Genomic DNA, 25,665 nt, shown 5'->3' with positions numbered 1-25,665 from the left:
GAGGGAGTTAACGTCTCACCACCGCAGCTGATGATGCTGTTGCTGTTTTTATTCAGCTTATTGCCTGTAAGTCATCTTATTCTCTTGCCTTTGGAAATACGTGCACTTTTTACTGATTCTAAAAATGCAAACTTTTTTTCACACGATATGATGAGATTGAAAGTGACATAATATACACTGTATTCGGATGCAAATGCAAGCGGCTGGCATATCTGATTCTGTATATTATGGATGCAGTGATGTTACGTTAGTGAATTGCAATATAATTTGTACATATGTTATATTAAATAATTATATTAACCAGGCAAAGCCCATTGAGCTATTAGCTCTTACTCTTTGGGTCTTTCGGTAAAGTCAGAGGCAATCTGGTTGCAAATCATAGCTCATCGAAGTGGCTTATTTCATCATCATGATCATCATACGTGGGAATCTATAGTAACAGCCAATTCATCTAAACGCATGTTTTCAAATGTGGAGGGCAAAATCAACACAACCCCAGGGAGGGAGATCGTGCGAATTCCAAATATACAACAAACACTGTCATAGTTTGGCACTCAACCCACGACCTCCTGCGTACCAGGCGAGGGAGATAACGAGGGAGATAACATCTCACCATGGGATATTACTTTGTGTGTTGTTGATGATAAACACGGAATACGTAAAATTTAAATGCAGTATTACACACATTTGTTGATAGTGTACTATATACCGTGGTGGCGAGATATTAACTACCTCGCGGGGTATACAGGAGGTTGTGGGTTCGATCCCCACCCTGACGCCTGCTGTATATTTGGAGTTTGCGTGTTCTCCCCGTGGTCGTGCGGCTTTTTCTCCGGGTCCTTCAGTTTTTCCCTACTTATTTTAGAACATGGCATTTAGAGTATTTGGCCGCTCTACATTTCCACGTGATAAGCCACTTCGTCGGGCCATCATTTGTGGTTAGGTCGCTTCTGAAAAAGAGCTACATGGCTCGAGTGGACCTTTACCAGCTAAAAATTTTAAGTAAATCGTAAAACACGTTTCTTCGGAGTGGGCAGGTAGGAACTTGGTTGGACAGCGCATTCGTGCACGACAGAAAGCTCGCGGTCACGTGACACACTTCAACCAATCCGGGATCGTGCTACATGTTTGGGAGGGGCTATGCACGACAGACAAATAATCCCTGGTGGGCAGTGTGGAACTGTTGTTCCTACCTGTAAAAAAAATCATTGGTCAGGGTCAATCCATTGCTGGATGAAGGCCTCGCCAATCTGTCGCTCTCTCACAATCCTGCGATCGAATCATCTGCCGAGCACCTGCACACAGGAGCTGACATTCATCGCTCCGTCTCTCTGGTAAGACGTCCTTCCAGGATCCGTTTTATTCCCTCGCTGCCACCTCTTTATTATTCTTGTCCATCATCCATCTTCCCCTTTTTAGTCATGACGTGTCCTTACCCTGCCCACGAACTTTTCTAAACAGTTTGATTGATGTCACCCACCTGTGCCTGATCTATAATTGTAGTGCTTCTCTTTCGGTCTCTCAATGTAAATCCCAAGCCCTGCATTGCTGCACGCTTCTTTGCGCACTTTTCAGTTTTTAAAAGTTTTGTGTGTGTGTTTGTGTTAATGACCACATTTAGGAACCGCATGTTATAATAGCAGGGAGTATTCACTGTATATACAATAAAAAAAAGCTTTTTCTACTGCCTTAATCATTGTAATATTGAGATGTGAAGATGGCGAAATTAGCAATTAGCCATGTTTTTAATCTTCTAGAATCACGGTATTCTGACTGCATCTTTAATTTCACATTTTATAGGGTCATATTAACACAAGTGCCATATCATAACTGTGCCAATTAACAACGCGGTAATCACGCAAAGAAAATACTTTAATCAGTCGATATCTTGTATAAGCTCGGATTAGGGAGAGGAAACACAGCTGGATAAAAAAAAATTATCACGTGAAATATAATCACCTTTGAGTACTCACTACATCTGGGTACCTTCATCATCAACGCTTTAGTTTTTTTAAATTACATTATGTTGTTGAAGGCATGTTGCCATAGAGCAAATAGGTAAGCAAACAATCGCCAAGGTCGCCGGTTCAATCTCCTGGCGCGGCAGTTGAAACATTGGGCCAGTTCACTGAATTGCTCCTCTTCTATCCACCCCTAACTGTGGTGCCTCCGTGGTGGACAGCATTCAGTCGATCGGCAGGTCGCGCACGCTGAGAACAATTTCGAGTGACTCCCACCCTTGCCAAATGTGTGGCCAGTGTGGAAGAGTAGGCCAAAAACACCCGCGAGAGAGTGGCTCCCTGGAGCTCCCTCGAGTGGAACCCCTTCCGCCAGCAATGGCGCGAGCGGGCAATTGCAGGGCCGCGCCTCTATCACCTACGTTAGTTACAGCAGTACTTCATGAACAAAATGACAATGAGTTCCATATTGCCTTCGCTTTATAAATATATATAAAAGTTTACACGATTCATATGAAATGTATAAGGCCAAGATTTGGAGACTGTTTTTTCTCATTCTCTGCCAGACGTATGTAAATCTTGTCTAGGAATATACGATGCTGTCTATTTCATAATTTTCTTGGCGTGGGGATATAACTATTTTTTTATTTTTACTTGTTCCGTGCCTTCATTTTACAACCTGCAGCGACGTGATTATATCCAAATGGTAGAGGATCATCAATCCGCATTGCGCCACTTGGGAGAGCCGAATGACATTTCAACCGTGCTAAAATAGGTTCTCTTTTTTTCTACATGCAGTCGCACGTGGCTTCAAAGCCGATCGCTGCTGTCACTCCCTCTTTCGAAATGTCAAATCCATTTGATTATGCTGTCTCTTCTAGCACTTGATAAGGCTCTGACGGTGTCCAGATGCGTTAGCGTTTCGAAGACGATTTGGTCACCATAAGTACACAGGCGTGCCCGTCCTTATGCGTTTTTGCCTTCGCAGGACTAAAGCCTTGCCGAATATTCAGTGCCGAATAACCCAAGGACTTTACAATTTCATGGGCCCTCGAAAATATATACTCCTTAAAAAGATGTACTCCTTTAATATTTTCCAGGCACCCCCCCCTTCCCCCCCAACAAATAAACACATCTAGCTTCTCCCTGCCCCCCCAGCAGTAGCAGGGAAAGGATAGGGATATGTTTCCTTGGGCTCAGCCTTGGACAGTTCTGGCCGAAACGAAGCCCTCCTGCTTTGTAATGATTGAAATGCAATACTCTAGCACGATGATAAATCCTCTAGGCAATGTAGTCATTCAAAACCACAGCGTCACTCTGTTTATCACCACCGGTTATGTGCCAAAGTTAAAATGGGTTAATTTGCTTTTCGCGTTGATTTAGCTCTACAAATTCGTACATTGCGTTAAAAAAATTACAACTGAAATAACCAAGGTGAGTAACCGTGAGGAGGCCCCTGGCCTCCATCACACTTAAAGTGGCTCTGCCTACAAAGGTAAAAGACTTTTTAAAAATCCCAGAATTCCCAAGTTAGAGCACCGTGCTGGCACCGCTGAGATTCTGAGTTCGAATCCAGACACAGGCCTGTGATTAAACTGGGTTATCATGTGTAGCGAGTTGATGGTCTGTGCCTCGTCACCAATGACTGCACAACAACAACGTAACAGAAAATTTGTCTCTGTACTTAATTCGACTAAATTCCAGCTTTGCTATTTAAAAAAATCGGTTTGACTGTCATTCCACAACTATTACTCTCATTGTAAAAGTGAGTGACAAAGTGCTGCCCTCTAATGTGTGAAAACAGAGGTCACTCAATTGTAATTCAAAGGTAGCGCTATGATGTGTGCTTCCGTGGGTAATTCTCGACCTCAAAGGGTTCCATTGCTCTGTGAGAGATCTGATTGGATACTTTATCTCATGGCGGGATGCTGGTATCACTATCGAGCTCGAAATTGGGAATATGTTTGAGATAGGAAAACCATAAACTGCTAATTATGAAAGATGGCCCATCACATTAACACTATGAAACTATATATAAACCTGCGACGATGCACAACTAAAACTTGAAGAGCTGTTTGTTAATGTAGTTTGTCTAACTTTGCAGAGCTTTCTATCAAACTAACTTGGAATTCTGAAAGTACAACGTGACTTTATTCAACTCATGTTTTCGGATGACTCATTCAGTTGAATTTTAACACATTTCCATGGTGTTATCATCAGAAGCTCAATTATTCCGTGTCAATTGTTAACCAAATTGAATAATCATTAATGCACATCCCTTGCATTGAACATAGCTGGGTTAAAAACAACGTCCTTCATCACCACCAATGTCTGACGGCCTTGGGGGTTGTTTGACCATACTTCACCATGCTGGCCAGTGCGGGTGGATGAAGAAAGAGGGGAGGAAGGGCCGATTCAGATGTCACACGGCCACTGTTATACGGCAGACCCACGAATCAAACCCAGCTCGCAGGGTTCCTCGCACCGTTAACTAGCCGCGGTGCCACATTTCATTTCTCAATAAAACATAAAACATCTCATTGCGCGAGTTATAGCCATGCTGATTTAGAATAGCCCATAAACATGTTATGATAATATATCGTCAACGAGCCTCCGAACATTAGCGCTGGAAGGCGCGTGGCGCACACTCTATCAACAAAGCTCGTGTTAGTATGCCGCCTCCCCGTGTCCAACTCATGGCACGAGATTTGCCACCACTCGTCCGCGAATACCTCGCGTCTCAATGACGCCACCCCTCGGCAATTCCGTCACAGTTCCTATGATCACTGTTTCATTGGTTTCATGGCTTTATTTTGGTGATTTCGAGAAGTGTATTGGTTTAGTCATGTTTGTTTGTTGTAGTACAGAGTTAGACTGATGGCCTTAATCTAAGTTGTCTTGTGGTTGTTGTTGGTTGTTTGACTTGCATCACACTGGGATTTTTGCACACAGCGTTGGTGTACGGTGTATTTTCTGCAATATTTTGCTGTCTTTTCTTGGATTTTCTGTTTGCACTCAGTCACATGTTCACTTTAAGATGTTTTTTTGTTCATGTTTTTGTTTTTTTGTTTGTTGCGGTTGCACCCGATTCAAGAGCCGAATGGCTCACAGGGCTATACCTAATACATGAACTTGAACTTGAACTAGTGCTTCATCGACGTAACTGCTGCTGTGCGGACCGATTGGGTCACCAACTGTTCTCGTGAACCTCTTTCCGTCCCTCAATGTCATTCCCAGCATGCATTTCTCCACGCTACATCACGCACCTTTTCAGTGTTCGTTCCATAAGTTGTGTCTATTCTTAGTCTTAAGCCTCACCTTACCATATTAATAAAAAGTGTGCCGTAATTGGCCCTTCCCCTCTTCAACAATTATATATACGGAGTGGTAGCTCTTGTAATCTCTCATTTACTTGATACAGCTGTCGTGGCTGTGACGGTTGCACCTGAAGACGGAAGCTTGTGTTGCCTCCGAAACGTCGTGATTTTTTTTATTTTATTTTAGTTTTATTAATTTTAATTTTTTACCTACGTGACTTTACCGAAAAAACCTAAGAATATGAATCCTTGCAGTCACGAAAGCTTCAAATCTAGAATTAATGACTACTGTGTTTCTGAACCGCGTGTCATAGCAGGCACTACGCACTGATTAGAATCGTTCTGCGGGCATATTGGTTTATTATATACACATCATATCACTGATTAGATATTCCAGGACGCTTTGCATGCCAACTTTAAACTATCCAGTGTACATCGAGTTGCCACCTGTCCTCGTTTTCCCAGGATGCCCTCTTTGAGGCAGCTGATATCCTGGGAAATCTGTAAGTCTTGCCGGGACATTAGAAGCTCCTGTTTTTTGTCATTTGTCTAATAATAATAACCATACAAATAAGTCACTGCTGAAGAAAAATGCGTTTACATGCAGTTCTCCCCGTTCCTGCTATTGTGCGATATTCGTTTACCCAAGATATATCTCAGTTTCTTTGTTACCCAAAGGTGTCAACGAAAGCGAAGAGGTGTGTGAGTTCTGAGACATTAATCGTGCGGAATAATGTGTTCCAAAACAATTTGTTCTGCGCGATTCATGTCTCAGAAGACCAGAGCACAGCATGGTATGGTATATCGTTGGTATGGTTGTTTCGGTTGTTGGGTGTGTGTTTTGTGTGTGAAATTACTTTGACGTTAATTGCAGAAATTCAAATTTTTATTTGACTGAAAAAATGCAATGATTTGCCTTTGTGAATGTGACACTTGCCTGCTGCCTTTCGACAAAACATTGCAACGACGGACTGTTGTCTGGCTAAATTAAGCACATTGATGTCCTCGTATTTTTATCTTACTGACGTAATATAAACACAATAGGTCTGATTGCATTAAATAGGGGTATATATGTCCGTCTTTTCAAGCGGTATTAAATAAAGGATATCTGATAGATTTAAATAAATTGTATAACGTTAACAACTGTCAGGATATAAGGTTGCTTAGTTATTAGTATACTGTGCTTTAGGCCTTAAGTGTCCTGGGTTCGATTCCCAGCCATAGCTGGCCTCATTTGTAAGTTATACCAGAACCAGTCCTGGAAACGTCACCAGACGATGAACCCGCACCAACATGTACTCACCATCGTGGTGAATTCTGGTGAAACAACCCAATGATGAATGAAGTAGGGGAAGTGGATTGGGAAAGGGCGATACGTTATTAGTATCATGGAATTAACTGTCCTTTCTTTAATATTGTTTTCCTTTAAAACATACGCATATCAATGAACACTCAGAGGAATTGTTTCAGATTTGTTGTAGTATATATGCTCAAAATGTCCCCCCCCCCAATATACTTCTATAAAAATATTTGTAAAAATAATAATTGCGATGCTATGTAAATAAAAACAACAATTTGCTAAACCTTGGCCGCAATATTTGGACTTGTCTTCATATAACAATGCATAGATTTCTGTTCTCTGCCATTATATACAATGAAAGAAAATGTAGAAAAGAAAAAACAGAGCAATGTAATACAATACACTCTTAGACATTATTGTCAAAACAAAAGTCCATCCCATGTGTTTAGTGATTTTTTAAACTATATTTTAGGCAGGAAATGGCAGGAAATGAGTTTTAAAATTTAGGTTTTTTTTCTGGGGGGGGACCTCAGACCCCCTAGAGCAGGGGTCGGCAACCTACGGCTCCGGAGCCGCATGCGGCTCTTTACGGGCTGCTTCTTGACGATATGTACGTATGTACATAGATGCATTGCGGCTCTTGAAATACTGAATTTTGTACCGAATTGGAAAGAAATGGCTCTTCTTGTTATTTTGGTTGCCGACCCCTGCCCTAGAGGATTTGGTCACCCCCAGTGTTGACTCCATGGCTACGGCCTTGCTGTACGTATTCATATAATGTTCCTGTACATATTATATAACTATACTCTGTCCATATTCATTCATATTCCTGTACATATTACATAACTCCTCTGTCCACTAATTGTTAAAGGATAAGGTAATACCTTAAATTTCCACCAACCATCAGGACATACATTCATTCATTGAAATACTCCAACGTGTGTGCTCTCTTTTTGTGTCTGGCCTCTGTCACCTATGATAAATATATTTTAAGCCAGTGCTAGTGACCAATGTCTTGAATTTTTTTTTAAAATATATTTCTGTACATATTACACAACCACTCTTTCCACTGCTTGTTAAAGGATAACATTCAACCTTGAACTTGCACCAGACATCAGGATGTGAATCCATACATTTGTAGAACAGCGTCGACTGCTGTTCAGCAGCAGCAACTGCGGTGGACACTTAGCGCACGTGCCTATACACGGTGTGTGTGCCCGGCAGGGCAGAGGAACTGGGGCACGGGTCAAGGTAGACCACGTGGGGAGGCCCCTGGGACCATCTGGTGGGTTCGAGAAGGGAGGCGCGGCTAGGGCGGAGCCAAGCCGCGCCGAGGGGAATAAAAGCAGCGGAGAGCGAGAGCTTCGGGCTGCCGGTTCTGGGAGTGGACTCGGCTCGTCGTCGACGCTGCCTTCGCCCGATCATTGCGCGGCCGGACAGCGGTTGGCTGTCTCGGTCGACGCCGTCGGTGCAACGTGGACAGGGTCGTGTCTGGGCCGTGCGGCAGCGTGGTCGTGAGAGAGGAGGCCGGAGTTGGTGGTGTGAACGAAAGATAATAAAGAGAGACGGTGCCTCCTGCGACTACCTCGTCTCCGACTGATTGTGTGCGCGAGGCATGCCACACGCATGTACGTGCCTCGAGGAAGGACGAGGACACTACACATTTAAACACATTCCTGCGGAGGGAGCTGGTAGGAACGTTGGGTTGCTCGGTCAATGGCCAGGGTCAACGGCGGCGTGGTGTATTCCGCAAATATGCCTGACTGTGAGGGTGGGCACAATCCGGCGTGGGTAGGTTAAACGTTGAGTTTTATAAGGGCACCACGGGGTGACCAGCTCCTCCCCACCCAGCTCCACCCCTCCCAACCCCTACCCAGCCCAACCCTCCCCACCCAGCCCCACCATCCCCACCCAGCCCCTCCCCACCCTCCCCTGCCCACCCAGCCCCTCCCTACCCACCCAGCCCCTCCCTGCACGACGGACACAATAATCCCGTGGGCTGGTGTAACCAGGAGGTTTCTACCAGTAATACTTCACCTGATATCAACTCTTTGTCTGTCCTGTGATTTATTTTGTTCTTTGAAGCCACTGTCGTTAAGTTTTTCAAGTATATACCTGTTTGTGTATATATACCTGTCTCCCCACATAGCCCATAACTGTCAACCCCTTATTAGTGCCTCCCTTATTACAGACCAATTCCAACCTTATTGGTCACCCCGTGCCCTTATAAATCCCAACGTTCATCCTACAAAGTCCAATCACAAGGGTGAAACACAAACAAGTAGACACAATTTTCTGTTGATGTTGCCCTATTGAAGCGGCTGTACGCCGCATGGACCTGAAGACTCAATTTCTCTTGTACAAGAATACGGGGTAAACCGTACGGGTTGATAGGTATGCTATATCGATGTATCTCTATGGGTCTCTATATATGGGTCTCTATATATGGGTCTCTATATATGGGTCTCTATATATGGGTCTCTATATATGGGTCTCTATGGATCTCTATGGGTCTCTGTCTATAATAATACCTGTCAACCCCTTAGCAGTGCCTCCCTTATTGCAGACCAATGCAGGCCTTATTGTCCACCCTGTGCCCTTATAAACCTCAACGTTCATCCTACGTTCATCCTACAAACTACCATCTCACAAGGGAGAAACACAAACAAAGAGACACACATTTTTGTTGTTATTGAAACGGCTGTAAGAGACCATTTCCCCTGTACTGTACAAGAATACGGGGTTAAACCGCGTGGGTTGACAGCTATGCAGAACAGCTACCAACATCCTTCCATAACAATAGATGTCCCCACGTGTCCCCACTCCCTTTGTTATTCGATACCAATTTGATGACAATGCATTCCAAGTGGCGGGATCCGGTTCCAACCCCAGCGGCCCCCACCCGCCCCGGGAGTCTTCACCTAGGAACCGGATCCCTGCAATCAACAACCAAGCGGTTACATGGTGAGGTTGCCGTTCGCATTAAGCGCGGTTTTTGTAAAATGTGAATTATTGTGATCGTTTCAACGCGTTATACAAATGCGCGTGCAGCGTTTACTGTTATGCGTACGTGTTGGCGGAGACGTTTGCTGGTTTAAATTTTTTTAAATCTTGAGATTAATATTTTTTGAGTGTTGCGCGCCGCTGCGGAAGGGGGTCTGTTGCTTGGAAATATTCGCCGGAAACCTTTTGCGGTCAGAATTGTAGGCCGCGGCGGCTTGAAGCTACGGGGCTCAAATGAACTAGAGAATCATACTCTTTGGTTCTTTCGGTAAAGTCACGTAGGTAGAATCATGATATAATCGCGATATTGCTCAAATGCACGAGCGAAAAGGAACTATGACCTGGAGATACATATTATTGTAAAGGTTTGGACATAAGGTGATAATATATTTATATAAGTACGTGCACTATACACGGATTTTGTATAAAGTTAACACCCGTTTAGATTGCTAAGATTTGTATATTCGGGATTTCTTCGGGTTGTATAATTATTTCACAAAAAGGGTATGCGCTTGTAAAAAAAGCGTATTTCGTTAAGCAAGTTGCTTCTGCCACGGTGAGAGGCGCGTGAAAGATGAATAATGCGGCACTGTGCAGCCGGACAGTACTGCCGTACATATGCATTTTCAAGACACTCGTCGGCCTGGTGAAGTCGAGTCAAATAATTTCCACAACCCTCGCGAAGAGAGAGAGAGTGGGAGCCTGTCATCCAGCAGTGGATTGACGAAAGGGCTGAACGTGTGCATGTGTTTCTAATGCGGTAGTAGGCGTATCGACGACACGCGTGTGAGTCGTGCTCAGTCGTGCATTTCCTCGACAGAACACACGTGGCTTTTTTTTTATTAATCTTGGATTATGACTACCCATTCGTAATGTAAAAAGGGAAAGCGCGTGCCCTGAATGACTGGCTGTGTGTTTTAGTGATTATAGCGCACGGTTATCAACATCCTTGAAAGTGCTTCAAGGCAGCTTTCGGATATTCGTGAGTGTATTGTTGCAGTGCAGTAGTCTAATGTACTGCATCACGAATCATTTTAGCATGTGCTGTAATTACTGTGCAGTACTGTACTTCATCCAGCTCAGCGACATGTGGCTGAATGCAATTCATGGTCAACCTCCATGTGAATGGTTGACAAAGATCCCCTGGATAGCCTGTAACAGACTGTTGGGGCAAGTGCTGTTGTGCACCTATGAAGGCCGACACGGCACACGAAAGGGGTGGGTGGTTGGGCTAAACGATTCGGGAAAATATCTAGTTGACAGATATTGCGATTTGATTTGCGATTAAATTTGTTCAAGTCAGGTTTCAGTTCAATTATTCACTGTGTAATAGATTTAAAACATGTGGTGGAGCATAACCACATGATACAATCAAAATATGAACTGCTCTATATTCTAATGCAAGGATGAGAACTTAAAAGATATGAATTGCTTCCGATGTATTTATTAAAATGTTTTAATTGAAATAGAACAATCAAACATTAAACAATTGTTAAGTTAAATTAAAACAAGTTATAATAAAAATAAAACAATTCCAATAAGCAAGTAATAGGACTTTTCAAAAAGAAAAAAATCGTAGCCTTTGCGATTTGCTAATCGCATTGTTTCAAATCGCGATTTCGATTTGAAATCGATTAATCGTTCAGCCCGAGTGGGTGGTCAACACGACGCCCGGCCGGCCGGCTTTATCTCCCCAGTGGAAATGTGTACACACCGCACCGTGTACTTGTTTGAGGCAGAGTCGACCTAGGGGAGGCCCAGGACCGGTTCATATAATCGCCACTGGTGTTGGCCGTGAGTGGGAATCTAACTCGGGTCGTTGGGTTCGTAGCGCAGCGCGCTAACCGCTACACTACTGCTTCCCACATTACATTTCTACGCGAATGAATGGGGTTAATTAATGAATCGGAGATGATTCTATCCAATATTTCATTATGCTTAAGTGTTTACAATGATATTCTAAGCAGTTTATAACTTTTAGGGTAACCCTACCTTATAGAAGAAACAAATCAATCTCAAGAACCGTCATATTTGGAGGCGCGCATTCTATAATGTAGTTCATTTCAGATTTTTCGAGTTATTCGCATAGACTCTGCCATGTTGATGTGGTATAATGGTTATCCCACTGGACTTGTGATCCACAAAGGTCGACCGGTTTGATACGATCTCACAGCGTGGCAGTTGACGCAATGGTTATGTTTCTTAGCATAAATGGAAATGCCACTTATAGTTGATGGACAGGTTCGGTAAAACGCGGGCAATCCCACCTCTTCCAGGATGTCTGACCAGCATGGAAGAAGAGACCAAGCATCCACTCGAGTTCTCTTGAGCAACCTGTAGTCTCGGAGGCCCACTCGCTCGCAATGGCACGGTGGCTACGTACTGTGCGAAATAAGTTCAGCGTAAATACATACAAACCAATTGCAGGACTGTACATTTTACTAGTGCCATGTATAGACAACCATATACAGTAGATGCAAATTTAGTTTCCTAATCTTCTAAGTCATCGGTATAATTAAATTCGTCAACTATGCCATATCATTTACATGTCCGCGCACATTCGCTGATTTTGGTGGGTGTATTCTTGTGACAGACAACCGAGCATTATAACCAGGTGAGAGCCCAATGAGACCAACATATATTTCAAGGGATACTAAAACAAGTACAGCATCAGTGATCGTGTACACGTTCAATAAAATGCAACATAATCCAATAATGACTTGACAATTCCATTTAATGCCAAGGTACAGCTTAAAATATTTATTCACAAGATTCAGATTTGAAGAAAATATATACAATGTGTACTTTATGAATTAATATTACAGTAAATTCGTATTAAACAGCTCAAATGTGTACATCATGTAGTTTTTTTGAAGAATCAGTCTGTACGGTACCCAAGAGTTTAAACATACATACATGCGTGCGTATGTGTAAAGTCCTTTTGTTAAACCACTGCTGGATGAGGGCCTCCCCACACCGTGAGTGTTGTGGGGTTGTTTGACCATACTTCACCACGCTTGTCTGTGTGGATTGGTGAAGGCGAGGAGCAAAGAAGTGGGAGTATAGTGCAGTACAACACATTATTTTCCTGCAATACCCCCTACTGCCTAACACGTATTCCTGCCATAACCCATAACGTCTTTTATTCATGGTCGTCGTTCATCCAAGCACTATCTTGGCCCAACCCTGCATACCTTCCGAGATGTGATGAGATTGCGTGAATTATGGTTATAAAGCAAAGCTAAAAAAGTATAAAGGTGCAGCCCTGCAATTTCTTGCTCATGCCGCGGCTAACGGAATGGCCCCCACTAGAGGATAGTTGGCCTCCTCATCCATACTGGCCAGACGTTTTGTAAGAGGTGGGAGGACTACCCATAGGTTATTAAGTATGAGTATTAAATGTATTTTGCAGGGATCGACAAGGCTGGCCGAGTGCACTGCGCTTCTGGGATGAGGAGTTGGTCTGTGCTGCTGCTGTGGGAGTGAAGAAGCTGCTCCCTTTGCCTGCACAACCTGCCCCATGATGACCTTCCAGAACCGCTTTGTTCTGCTGCTGGGTCTCGCCGCCCTGTTGGCTGTCATCAGCCTGAGCCTGCAATTCTGTGAGCATCGTCATTTTTCACATTGAATTGTATCGCAGTTGGTGTCAAGGCACAAGGTTAAATATTAATTAGTCGGTTACAGAACCGTCTACAATAAAATAAAAAAATGTGTCATGTGCCTGGTGTTTCTATTGTTGGCCTTTCTTACCACTGTGTTGGTTAATGCGGTTGTGTTGTATAGCTGTCCGAAGTGTTTTCAGGTTGGACCGCGTGTTGTTCGGGGTGACTGTTAGCTCCCACCACTTGCAGTAAAACGTCGGGCATCGTGCCGAATTGCCCCCGGCAAAACCCAAAAATGCATCTTGGAGATTTCTTACTGCAACCACAAGACTGTATTCTTCTTGTCGTTTAACATATTCGTCAATAACACTGCAGTAAAAGGAAAATATAATAGGTGCCATTTCTGGCAATGGTCCTTCACAGTAAAATAACTTGAAATAGATAATGTGCCATGAAGAAGAGCCATTGGCCAAAACATTGCCTGTTATATATTTTTCCTTTTAAGGTTGTGTCATTGACAAATGTGTTGAGCTCTTTGTTGTTTGTGCCCGTGCACCACTGCCAATGCAGTTTCACCAAATAATTTGTTTCACGTTGTTTAGACAAATGAACACTTTGTCTGTATACTGGGAATTACGTAAAGCTTTGAGGACATCTGAATTTAATTGAACACGACCACATCTTTTTTATTATTTTGTGCAGTCGTTGGTGATCATCAATGTGGGGGGAAATTGTGGTTTGAGTTGGATGGGATGCAGGTTAATTTTGATTGTCGCACCCTCTCATACAATATTGCATATTTAAATGTTCAAACATTTTCTAATGAAGTTGGAACTGACCCCATACACTGCATACAATCCGTGCTTTTTAGTCACCCACACACGCCACAGTATATTGACCTTTTAAGGTGCAGTCAGTAAATCTAGTCTTAATAGAATAGCTGTGCTGCAGAGAAAGGCTGTCACTGTTGATTTCCTCGGGGCCAATTGCTACTCCCAAACATTTTCCAGTGGCTACATTGCCTCTGCACCTGTGCATTTTTCTGCAAGCATACCACACCCTGAATTTAGTAGTACCTAAGGGTGGGAACACAGCTGTTACATTTTCACTGCGGATCATTCCATTTCAGAAAAGGCTGAAACGAACATTTGGCAGAGTGCACACATTCCGGTAAATGTATGCAGTGTGTAGGATTTCTGGGCTCTGTTGCTCTTTCTATTTCATTTTTAGATTCTTAATGGCTTTTTTTTCGGTATGACCAAAGTGAGCCTTTATTGGATTTATTTTCACTTGGAAATCAATCCAGTCCTTGGCTAATTAGTACTCAGAATGCATATTCACACAGCTGCACTTGTGATTCATGGTGGGTGACGCATTTACAACCAGGATTACGTTTGCATGAATGAAAAATGGTATGGTTCTTACATATGAGAACCCAAGAGCTCTTTACTCATTCCATCTCTCAGATTGCCCATGCTACCCTAAAATAATAGTCAAAGCCCACCCATGTTGCTACATTACAGCTAATAGCAGTTGGTTGCCATAGAATTCGTGTCATGCCATTGGCTAGTTTCTTGTTGTGAGCTTGCCTTGAATAGAACATATTGATGATTCATAGTAAAATTGAGTGCCTTAAATAGGACATGTAATTTTTCTTTGTTTTCAGTTTTTTTCATGCTCTCTGTTTTGGACAGTTTATGCTAGATTAGATATGAAATTTAGGCCTACTGTTGTATTTGTATTCTATATTTACACCGTTGTATTGAGGTTAAACTAATTGTGTTCGTACGGTTAATTACCTGTGAGCATGTTATTTTTGCGTGTTGTTTTTAATCACGACTCGGTGCAACTTAATGAATGCTCATAATTTTTGCTACCACAACACACAATAATGAGTGACAGGACTTGTGAAAGGGGCAAGGCAGGTGTCGAAATCATCACAGCTGTATGTTTCTTTTCTTTCCCAGTTCGGCTCATTCCCCTGCCCGTGGGGTTCTACGGGGAAGAAGAGGCCAAGCCTCGCAAGCGGGTGCTGATAGATGGCTTGCTCAAAGCTCCGCAGGCTCTCGACCCCATCACGGAGTCTGTGTACTACTGTAACCGGCCCAACGGCAGCGTGCAGGGACTTGAGGGTACGATCCTGTCTTTGCGCAGGAGTAATTCTATACTGCTGCGTAGGTTTTCGCGATTGTGTTCTACAGCCGTCCGATGCGTTTTGAGGTTGTACCACGTGTTGTTCACGATGTCCGACATCTCCTCTCCACGTGCCAGGAGCTTCTGTGGAGCTTGTTGAAGAGCTGATGTGTTTTTTTTATTGTACACGCAGTACAACCCGCAAACACATCACAGAGCTCATCCATAACTCTGCTTGGTCATGAAAAAAACTGGAAACCGAGCTGTTGCATTTTGTTTAGTGTTTACGATCACAATGCAGATGGTTGTGTTGTAAGTAATGTAAATTTACCGTTAATACTCCATGTGCTAAATTCAAATCCATACCTTATCGTGGTTATAAAAATATTAATTGACTTATTCTATTCACAGATTAATTCATTTAATGGTTTTCAGTGCAGAGTTTTTACGTGCAAAAGAAAAATGTTATAGATACACAAACCAGGTATTAAAATAATTTAGTACAAAACCTCATTGAGCCCTGCAGTGGATCATTTTGTGCAATAAAATACACAGTTGCTCTGTATCTCCAAATAAATATAAAATGTGTTTCAGTCCCACTGGCTTTCCAGACCACTTCTTTTTACCTTTTATTTAGGATTTTTTTTTTACCTGGATAATCCCTTGATGCAGCAGCTCATTTGAAAGGGTGTCCAGTGTGTCAAGTGACATTGATACTAATCAGCACCTGCCCAAGCATGTGCAAATGTTGGGACTGAGTATGGCCTCCGGGGGGCCCACCGCCATAGCCAGGCACACCAAACAAACACTGCTGCTGGTTTACCAGATGCCGTCGGCAAGTGCCCCTCCCCCCCCACACCGCTTGACAAAGAGTGCGTATTGAGTTTTTTTTACATGTCTTGTTTTTTGTGCTAACGACCCATGTGGTGTGGATGAGGCCCATTTGTCAATGGTATATCTGGCAATGCAGCGCTGTTTGTTTGATCCACCTGCCTCTGCTGGTAGACTCCAGAAGGGTGAAGCCAGTCCACAGTTTCTGCGGCTAGGCAGGTGCTGCTGGTTAGCATGCGTGTGGAAGGCTAGTAAGTCCATGGACAAATACATTTTGTAATTAACATTGCTATTGTTGTGTTCCCTTTTTAGGTCACGCCCCTGTAGGATTCAAACTGGAAGCAGCTCACATCATGATACGACACGGAGACCGCTACCCACTCTACGCCATCCCTAACGCAGCCGCCTTAAACATCGACTGCAATATCAGGACTGATAGGTGCAAATGAAAAGTTGCATAAGTGATTAAGTCGTGCGATAACAGAACCTATTCACACCCTACTTTATAGTACAATTTGTGCGGAAAAGCTTCACCATTCACGTATTCCATGGATTGGGTCCTTGTGGCATTATGGCATCACGTTAGCACATTGTCATTGTGAAATCATGACAGAAAGCGGGAGGCAGTTGTTCAGCCTTTGCATTGGTTGTCAGTGTAAAGTATAATAACTACACACACTCATTGAACACAAGTGGCGATGCTAATTTTGATATTTCGCAATACATCACCGTGCTGCAGCTCTTCAAGTGCATGTATGTTGCAGGCATCGTTTTGCTTAATTGGTTTTATTGCAGTGAACATAAATTGTGTAATCCTAATATCATGTGCATTTGTAAATCCGCTCTATTTTTATGAAAAAGAATATGGACAAGGAGAGCCCTTTGACAATTCACTGCTGGATTGAAGTCTCGCTACAGTGTGCAGGTCATCGGGGTTATTTGACCATACTTTACTGACTTGGTTAGTACAGATTAGTGAAGGTGGGGATTATAGATGCAGGAGCATAGATATATAGTACAAAAATGCATTTTTTCTGAACTACCATCTGCTGCTTGTAATGTGTAAAATGTAACGTCATGAAAAAAACGGCCACCTTGCAATATACATTTGTGAGTTTGTTATGTAGTGAAGGAAATCATTACCAACAGGTGGGGTTTGTAGTGATTAATCGATTATGTTTCATTATTAGACTGATGAAATATCCATCGTATTATGCGTGTGAGAATTATTCTTTACAAACCACGCAGATTATATGAAAAGGGTACATGTAGGTTATTGGAACAAAACAGACAGCAAAATAACAAAATAGAGTGTAAACGTAAGAGAAATATGTTCTTAAATTAAATTGCAACTCAAATCAACAATTCAGATAATTGTGCCAATTTTTCAATGCCGACTAATAACTTTCATAGGCAATGCACCTATGAAATATATATTGTAGATATTGGATCATTTATTGCACAGTTTATGTTTGTCACCTGAAATATATATGAAAAGGGATTACGGACTCCAATAATGGGCAGTTAAATGCTACGAGAGATTCACAAAGGATAAATAATTTGCCAAAGGAAAAGTTAAAACCATACAAATAACACAACGAAAAAATATTTTCGCCTTGTAAATAGCCGTTTAATGTTTTTTTGTTCTAAGTGCCACTGCCTCATTCATTTCAATATTACACCTAAACGCAATTGCCCCGCTCCACCCAATCGATTCGCATGATCCCTGATGGTTGTATTTCCTCTCCACGTTCTACAGGGCACCCTTTCATCGGGCGCTGGAGGGATTTGTGGCTCACATGGCACAAGCCCGTGAAGGCCGCTTTGACGGGCCTTTGGCAGGGTTCCCACTGCTGCCCAGCCACCCCCGCTGTGAGATGGGTCAACTCACACAGACAGGTCCGTCGCGCTTATCACATCCTCACCCATTGTGGGCCGAGCTGGAGGGAATCCATGGACTATATATGTAATTGACTTTTCATCTCAAATTATATTTGGCCAATGCGTGCTTCTCCCGTTTGCAGCCCTGAGCCCATCGTTTGAAATCCCACAATCTTATGGCAGGGCGCAAGGATTAACCGTAAGAAAACAATGGAGAAAAATAATGCACATGCTTGCATCGATCGTGTAACATTTACCAAAATGTGTCTTATCCTCACAAGTATTTAATTCGCGATAATGTCATACCGAATGACGTCATCGGGAGGGGAGGTAAATGGGAAGTGCTGAGGTCTCCACCTGCAAAGTGTTGTTGGCACTGTGAATCCTTTTACTGCTGGTGCTTTGTGTCCGGGTTTTGGCAAATTCTTATATCACTTTTGCCTATTTTTCCAAAGGGGGATAATCTTTAACAGCAACACCACGAGGGTTTGTTGATATTGGATCATTTTAGTTTTAGGCAGACGAACAGAGCTATTGCATCATTGACGTTTTCAGCCTCAGTTGCAAACCTTGAATACATGTTGGCTTCCCACTAATTGGTAATCAATTATACCTACTCCAAAGGAATGAAAGACTGAGTAAGCATTTCAAATTACAACCTTCCATTTGTGAGCAGTGCCTATCTTCCTATCGTGAGCTCTCACTACGGTCTATTGCTTGGACAAAACAACACGGCAACGCGATGATACTGATCGATTCCCGTTCTCGCAGGTGTGGTTCAGCACCTGATGATTGGCCAGCACCTGCGGCAGACCTACTCAGACCTTCACGGCCTGCTCCTCAAACACGAGTCCGAGGCGGAGCGCGTGCGCGCCGCGTATGTCGAGTCGACGGGCCGCGCACGCACTCTGCAGAGCGCACTGGCCCTGCTGTACGGCCTGCGGCCCGCCTTCGACTGGTCGCGCCTGCGCGTGCATCACCAGCCCTCGGCCTCCTACTGCTACGCGGCGTGCGAGTGCCCCGCCCGCAGCGCCTTCCAGGAGCTGGACCAGCGGCGGCAGTCCCGAGCGCGATCTCGCGACCCGCAGCTGGCGCGTGCCTTCCGGGACATGGCCTCGGCGCTGGACGTGCCGCCGGCCAGGCTGCGCGCCGCGGTACCCGTCGACCCGCTGCTGGCCCACTTCTGCCACGGCGTACCGTTCCCCTGCGCATCGTCGTTGTCCTCGCCGCCGCCGCTCCCGCCCCAGCGTTCCGGCTGCGTGTCCGAGCAGCACTTCCGCACGCTGCGCGCCCAGCAGTTGGTGGACGAGAAGGAGCGCAAGGAGGCCGGGCTCTTCCGGCGCTTCGCGCTGCTCGTGATGCACCCGTTCCTCAACCGCACGGCGCAGCGGCTCGGGGCGGTGGCTGCCGGCAAGCCCGCGGAGAGACTCGCCCTCTACTCGGCGCACGACGTCACGCTGGAGCCCGCCCTAAGCGCGCTCGGACTCGCCGGCGCTCGATTCCCTCGGTACGCGGCGCGCCTCGTGTTCGAGCTCTGGAGGAAAGAAGACAAGGGCAGGTTGGCTGGCGGAGCGGATGTCGGAGGGCACTTCATCCGCGTGCTGTACAACGGCGAGGATGTCACCTTTAAGACCGCATTCTGCCAGAATCACGACTGGAAGCGCGGCACCGGATCGCTGCTGTGCCCGTTTCAGAAATTCCTCGACTTTGTGTCAAGAGATATGTTTGCGCCCTTCAATAGCACAAGCTATTATGAAGCCTGCCACCACATTCCACAGCCAGATGCCGACATGTAGTCCAATTACTATTGCGAGCAAGCATTCCTCACTGAATGTTGGTTTACCCAGTAATTTGTCAGGTATATTGTGCATTGGATGTGTAAATGAGATGTGGTAATTTTGTCCTGTTCAATATAAACGTCCACATTGTAAGTGAAAAAATAAAAATGGTTTATTTAATAGTTTTGCCTAAAAAAATGGATCAGAATTATCCGGAAAGGTATAAACTGGTTGTTATTATTATCAAAAAGACCACCCATGTGACATACCTTCCCAACTTGATTATTAAGTCTTGTGTTAGCTGGAAAAAAAAGTCCACATGTCACTGATATGTATAACGTGGCTTTAAATCTCCTAAACCATCTTTAAAAATAATACACAGTTAAAAATCACATAATATGCCCATAAACATCCAGTGTTAATGTGTAGTGTACAAACAGTAAATCCAGCGTGGTATTTGTAATGTGCTCATTAGTGCAGCAAAAGCGAGTTTATTACCAGTGTCTTTCCTTTACTGGTGTCTAGAGTGTTTACCGTTTATATATTTGCATTTTAAAAGGCATCCATGTCATTATTTGTTTAAACCAACAAAACATCTACCATTAATAACAACACAGGTTTACTGTAAAAGAAATTCAAGCCATCCTTTCAATATTCTTAACCAACTTCTAACAAGCATGCGACAACTATGTGACTACCGAGTATTAATGGAATCTTATTCATTTAATTCAACCATGGGCTCTTAATAACTTTATCAACCTCTTGTATTGCTGTGCAGCAGGTAATGCAATGAGCATTTGCTTCATAGTGACATCTTTCAATTTCGGATCGGCATAACTGTTTAAATGTGAAATCATTTTTGGAACTCTCAAGCTTCGTAAAGGGTGTGTGTAACATTTTTGCGTGCAGGTTTTTTTCTTGTTTAAAGGAATGTTATATATTTGACTATGTGTTTTAAAGGTCACATTTTGTTATGTTATATGGCATAGTCTACAGTCAAACACAAAGAAAATGGGTAGGGCTCTTTGATCAGGTTGTATACAATAATTCTTGCCAGATAAGGCTTGCACAACCACTTGTGAATTCTTGTACGCGATGCAGAACATTCCACAGTATTTTTGGGGAATATCGCTTGGGCCATTGTTTCACGAAAACACAATCAGCTTTGTCCGAGTTGATTGTGTTGCAAGCATACTTGGCAAAGGAGGGACCTGGGCAGCTGTAGTTGAGAACGGGTAAAACTGGAAACATTGAGCCTCGCCGCTTACTAATGAATCGGAACACGCAAATACCCGAAAGATACACGAAGCGAATCGATTAGCTGTCCTGCTCGATGATACATGGCTCTTCACAAGACACCAGTCAAACTTTTTTGGTTGAAACCTCGAAGCTTGTGTGGTCAAGGAGACTCGCACATAATTAGACACTCGCACATAATTGGACACTGATACGTAGTTGGACTCCGGCCAATTGCGAGATTCCTTGGAGCCCAACATTGGTTGGCTTGCACTGTTGTGTGAGGTTTACAGTTCAATTTTATAGTTTACATTCGTTTTCAAAAGTAATGAAAGTAACATTCTTGAGTGCTGTGTATTCAAGGTGCCCCATGCACATGAGCAGATTAAGCGGTGCTTCGAGTGGCTGCGTCAACATTACATTTTTACTTAAAATAATAAATTAACATACAAGATGCCTCCTTCCGATATGTGCCCCTCTACGTTAAAAAATATATAAAAGTATTATTTTCACATCCTATCAGCCAGATGGCCTTCTCAGTGCATTTGGTTGAACACAGGCAAACTAAGTACCGATTTTGACGTTCAGTGTCTTAGCAGTGAGGCTTGCTTGACCCAATGCAGGTGAACTGACAGGTGTTTAAAGGCAAGGAACCTTTCTGTTAGATATGGGTCCTGATTCCATGCAAAATTATACAATACGTAGCAAAATTATAATCATCAATAGCATCTTAGAGAATGTAAGAAAATCATAAAGGGGACATTACGCCTCCTTCCCAAAGCTTTCCTTCCACGTAAAACAAAAGTATTTTTACACATCCCATTGGGCAGTGTGCCTTCTGGGAGTGCATAATTTTGATACCGATAAAAGGACGTAACATCGTTGCAAAAACTTGTTTTTTTCTGCTAAAGCTTTGACAGGTATTTTTTGCTAAAGTAAAGTGACGAATCGTAATATTTACACAGTGTACTCATCAGCACTAGATTTTGTGCACTTAGAAACCCCGTGCTTTTGTAAAAATTGTGAATGGATTAAATATATATTGATTAGACATAGACGAATGATCGAGTAGAATTTTCACCAGTTGTTTTCTTTTTACATATAATCAAATGCTTTAGTTCTTGGTGTTTTTTTTGAAAGACAGTGAATTATTTAAAACCACTTAATGTAAAACTAGCATTAAGTATGTTCTTTAATCTTCGTGATTGACATGAGCAGAGTGATATATACTTGTTTTATTGGATCCTAATATTTTGCTACTGGTGTTGTAAAAAGAGAGTTTAATATTTAGCGAGTTAATGGTATGACTTTTGAAAAGCTGCTCGTCTAACCAGAGCTGTACATTTTAACAAGCGTGGACTGACAGTCAGGGTACCATAGGTGTAATGCAAGTGAATGATGCATTCCTTTAATTTTTCGTTTAGTTTTGAAAGTGCAATATTTTTTTACACTTCAAATTGAATCCAACAATTGCATTTCATTTGTGTATCGTTGGCACCACTGGGCCAGTGGCGGCTATGCACGTGGCCTGTAATCCAACACTTGAAGCGAGGGTTGGTGGATTACACAGATGTTGGAAGCTGCCTATCTGGGATATATTCCCCCTCGCATGCGTTGGTTTTCTCTGGGTGCTCAGGTTACCTGCCGTAGGTAAATACTCAGTAATTGGCTGATAACACCTTAACCCTTTCCCGTTCCATGACATACGTGCCCGTCTTACCGATTATGTACGGAGCCCGAAGCGATTCTGAACGGAATCGGAAGGAAAAGGCCATTCGGGAGGGCGCGTGGCACAGTTTGGCGCCAGCTGGCGTACAGTGCGGTTGTGTCGCAAACAGTCCTCTGCGGTGAGTAGAGTACAATGTCGTTCAAAACAGCAGCGCTGTGCCTCTAGATACAATGAACGCTAACCGCTCGCGCATTCCGAGATTCAGCCGTGAACAGGACGCACCATGCAACCTGCAGTCGTCTGGGAATTGGAAAGGGTTTAAATATAGACTACCGCAGAGCTTGGGCAATTGTTGGTACTGGCTTATCACCTGGTTTACCACCTGGCTGTCTTTCCCGCTTGTCTGGTTTCTCTCTTCAAGGGTGAACAAAAACTGTCCACGTTGCAAGTTTAAACTATTATTATGATCATACTTCATAACCTAAAGGAATCAACTTTGTTCTTTTTACATTCCTAACTTCATCTGCATGTCATAAGTTAAGCGCCTGTGTAAGTTAAATATGTGATATGCATTGTCTCGTAAATTACAAGACTATGTATATTTATGTGCTCTATTGAGTGGTTCATAATTTGTTTTGATAGCATTGTTGATTTTTTTAATAGGCTTGGTTCATCCCATCTGTTAGGATTCCGCAAGGTTCTGGGGTAACTTGAATGATGCTGAGAAAGAAACCCGCTAAGAAGCTGAGTAACGAAGATTTATACCATAACACAATTCTAAGCGCATTATGTGTTGAGGAAACGTGTGCAATTTATTTTGTCTTTAAATATTCTAAGGAATTATAGCTACAAAAAGTGAGCTATTTTGGAAGAATATTGTTTATTTTATTAATTATTGCTTTTCATCGTAATCCATTGTATTTATTTTATTCACAACCATCGGTGAGCTATTTGCCTTCATAATGCAACCAACTTGTCCATCTTGTGCACAACTGAGAAATATGTAGAGCTACGTTAGGAAGTGGCTGACATGTTCGCTTTTACAGTCTACTGCATATTGGTATACCCCCATGCAGGAATATTCATACTTTAGTATTTGGAGCTATGCCCAACAACATTTAGCCGTTCCTCATATCAACAGTGTGCTATGGAGTCGACGTGTGATTATTAAAGGCTTAAACCGGCTGTAACTGTCAAATTGACACATTATGACGTGCAATATCTGTAATTATTGAAGCTTCTATTTACGGATTAACCAACCGTCGTTTTTTTGTATTAATATTGACTTCATCTCTGTTTATTTCAAGGCTGATGAGGTGTATCGACCACAATGCTTAACCATTCCCTGTTTTTCTTTCTCAGCATCAATTTAATGACCTTGATTTTTTTTATCACAACATATAATGAAATGAGCAGACATTTCACATTGTGTTTTATGTTTTCTTTCTAAGTGCAGTAAATATGATCTATTTTGAAACTGCACATGTAGGACTACACATGCAGTGTGAAAAAAATACAGCGCTATTTTCTTGCCATGGGTTTCATTCTGATATGTATTTAAAAACGAACAGTATACGTAGCTCTTCTTTCATCGTGCCAACGTCCAACAAATGTTGGACCTGTAATTTTCAGCAGTGCTATTGAGACACCAATAGTAATTTTTTTTTTTTACAAATGATAGAAGAAAGTTATATTTTACATACCTTCCGGGTTTTTGCTGTATTTCCTATGATGTAATTGATTGTTAATAATTACAACATTGATCTGTCTGGCATAGTAATATAATCGACATTGATTTACCAATAACCACTTAATGTAGCTTGATATTGGAAGACTTTAACCGATGGTACGTTTGCCACTTTAAATTACTTTTTTCTCTTTCATTATTGTAATTGCAATGGTGACATTTGTGAGTGGTGCTGTTTATGATGGTAATTCCGTGTTATGAACATGCATATTTTGTCAACAAATAGTAACAGCAAACCAGCCTTTTGCAGACAACCGAAGTAGGTAAAGTACTTTGAGGATCGATCCCAATGTGTAATGTGTTCATTGCCTAAATCCATTTTGACCAATAGTGAAATGTTTGATTGCTGTGTTGACTTGACTACTGTAATGAGTTCACATAAATCACGGTGTCTCATCCTCCCTTATCCATAACCTTGAGGGTGGCTCATTCAAGGCAACCTGCCATCGTATTTGCTACGGAGGTTTTCACGGTTGTGCTGTATAGTTCTCCATTGTATTTTTTTTAGTTGTACCATGCGTTGTGTGGCAAGGTGGCCCGATGTTTCACCACCTGCTGGAATTTTTTTCCGATTCAGGCCCTGGGAGCGAATCGTCTGACAATGCCGAACAATGCATGGCGTAACCCAAAATATACGTCGGAGAGCTAGACTGTACAAGTGCTCCCTTGGAAGGGTGCACAGTAGACTTTTTGAGGCCCACATTTATCCAGCAACTGTGGTTTCTTAAACATACACATGATCTGACTGTCTACCATAAGGTCACTGAAAAAATACACGGCTGCTGGCTACATTTGCTAACATTGGAGGTGTGGTGTGGGGAGCATTGAAAGAGGTATTGTGAGGACATTCCAGTATTGCTCTTGTAATTCACCATTCCTAGCACCGATACATTGTGTTGATTAATCGCTGCTTGGTTTGCTGTGGCTCTCGTCTGTATGCATTGTGTGAAAATGTAGCAATAGAAAACGTGGTCCCACAACTCATGCAATAAAAGCCATTGCTTTCGGGCGCCTTCCGAGTGTGATTCGTGCATGTGGCAGTGCTGCCACCAGGTGGATGCGATTGGTAACAAAAATGCTACGTGTCCCGTTGAAGCACAACGCAGTATTCTTTCAGAATATTCTCTTCGTCCAATTGTGGTCATTTAAAAAAAAAACAATTATGATGTGTTACCCGGCCGCGGTGTCTACTTTATAATTCACCGCAAGC

The 25,665-nt window shown here is 42.9% G+C and overlaps 1 protein-coding gene across 1 annotated transcript; it reads left to right on the top strand.

Moving 5' to 3' along the window:
• The first annotated feature begins 9,471 nt into the window (after window positions 1-9,471).
• PXYLP1 (2-phosphoxylose phosphatase 1) lies at window positions 9,472-25,461 on the top strand. Its single transcript, XM_078607768.1, has 6 exons — window positions 9,472-9,539; window positions 12,991-13,180; window positions 15,148-15,312; window positions 16,457-16,583; window positions 17,904-18,043; window positions 18,797-25,461. Exons 2-6 carry the CDS (start codon window positions 13,099-13,101, stop codon window positions 19,819-19,821), a joined length of 1,539 nt encoding a protein of 512 aa, XP_078463894.1. The 5' UTR covers window positions 9,472-9,539; window positions 12,991-13,098; the 3' UTR covers window positions 19,822-25,461.
• The last annotated feature ends 204 nt before the right edge of the window (window positions 25,462-25,665 follow it).

This window comes from Lampetra planeri, chromosome 28 (genome assembly GCF_965212315.1).
Source record: "Lampetra planeri chromosome 28, kcLamPlan1.2.h2, whole genome shotgun sequence".
Classification (NCBI taxonomy): domain Eukaryota; kingdom Metazoa; phylum Chordata; class Hyperoartia; order Petromyzontiformes; family Petromyzontidae; genus Lampetra; species Lampetra planeri.
This window is presented reverse-complemented; position numbering and strand designations above follow the sequence as displayed.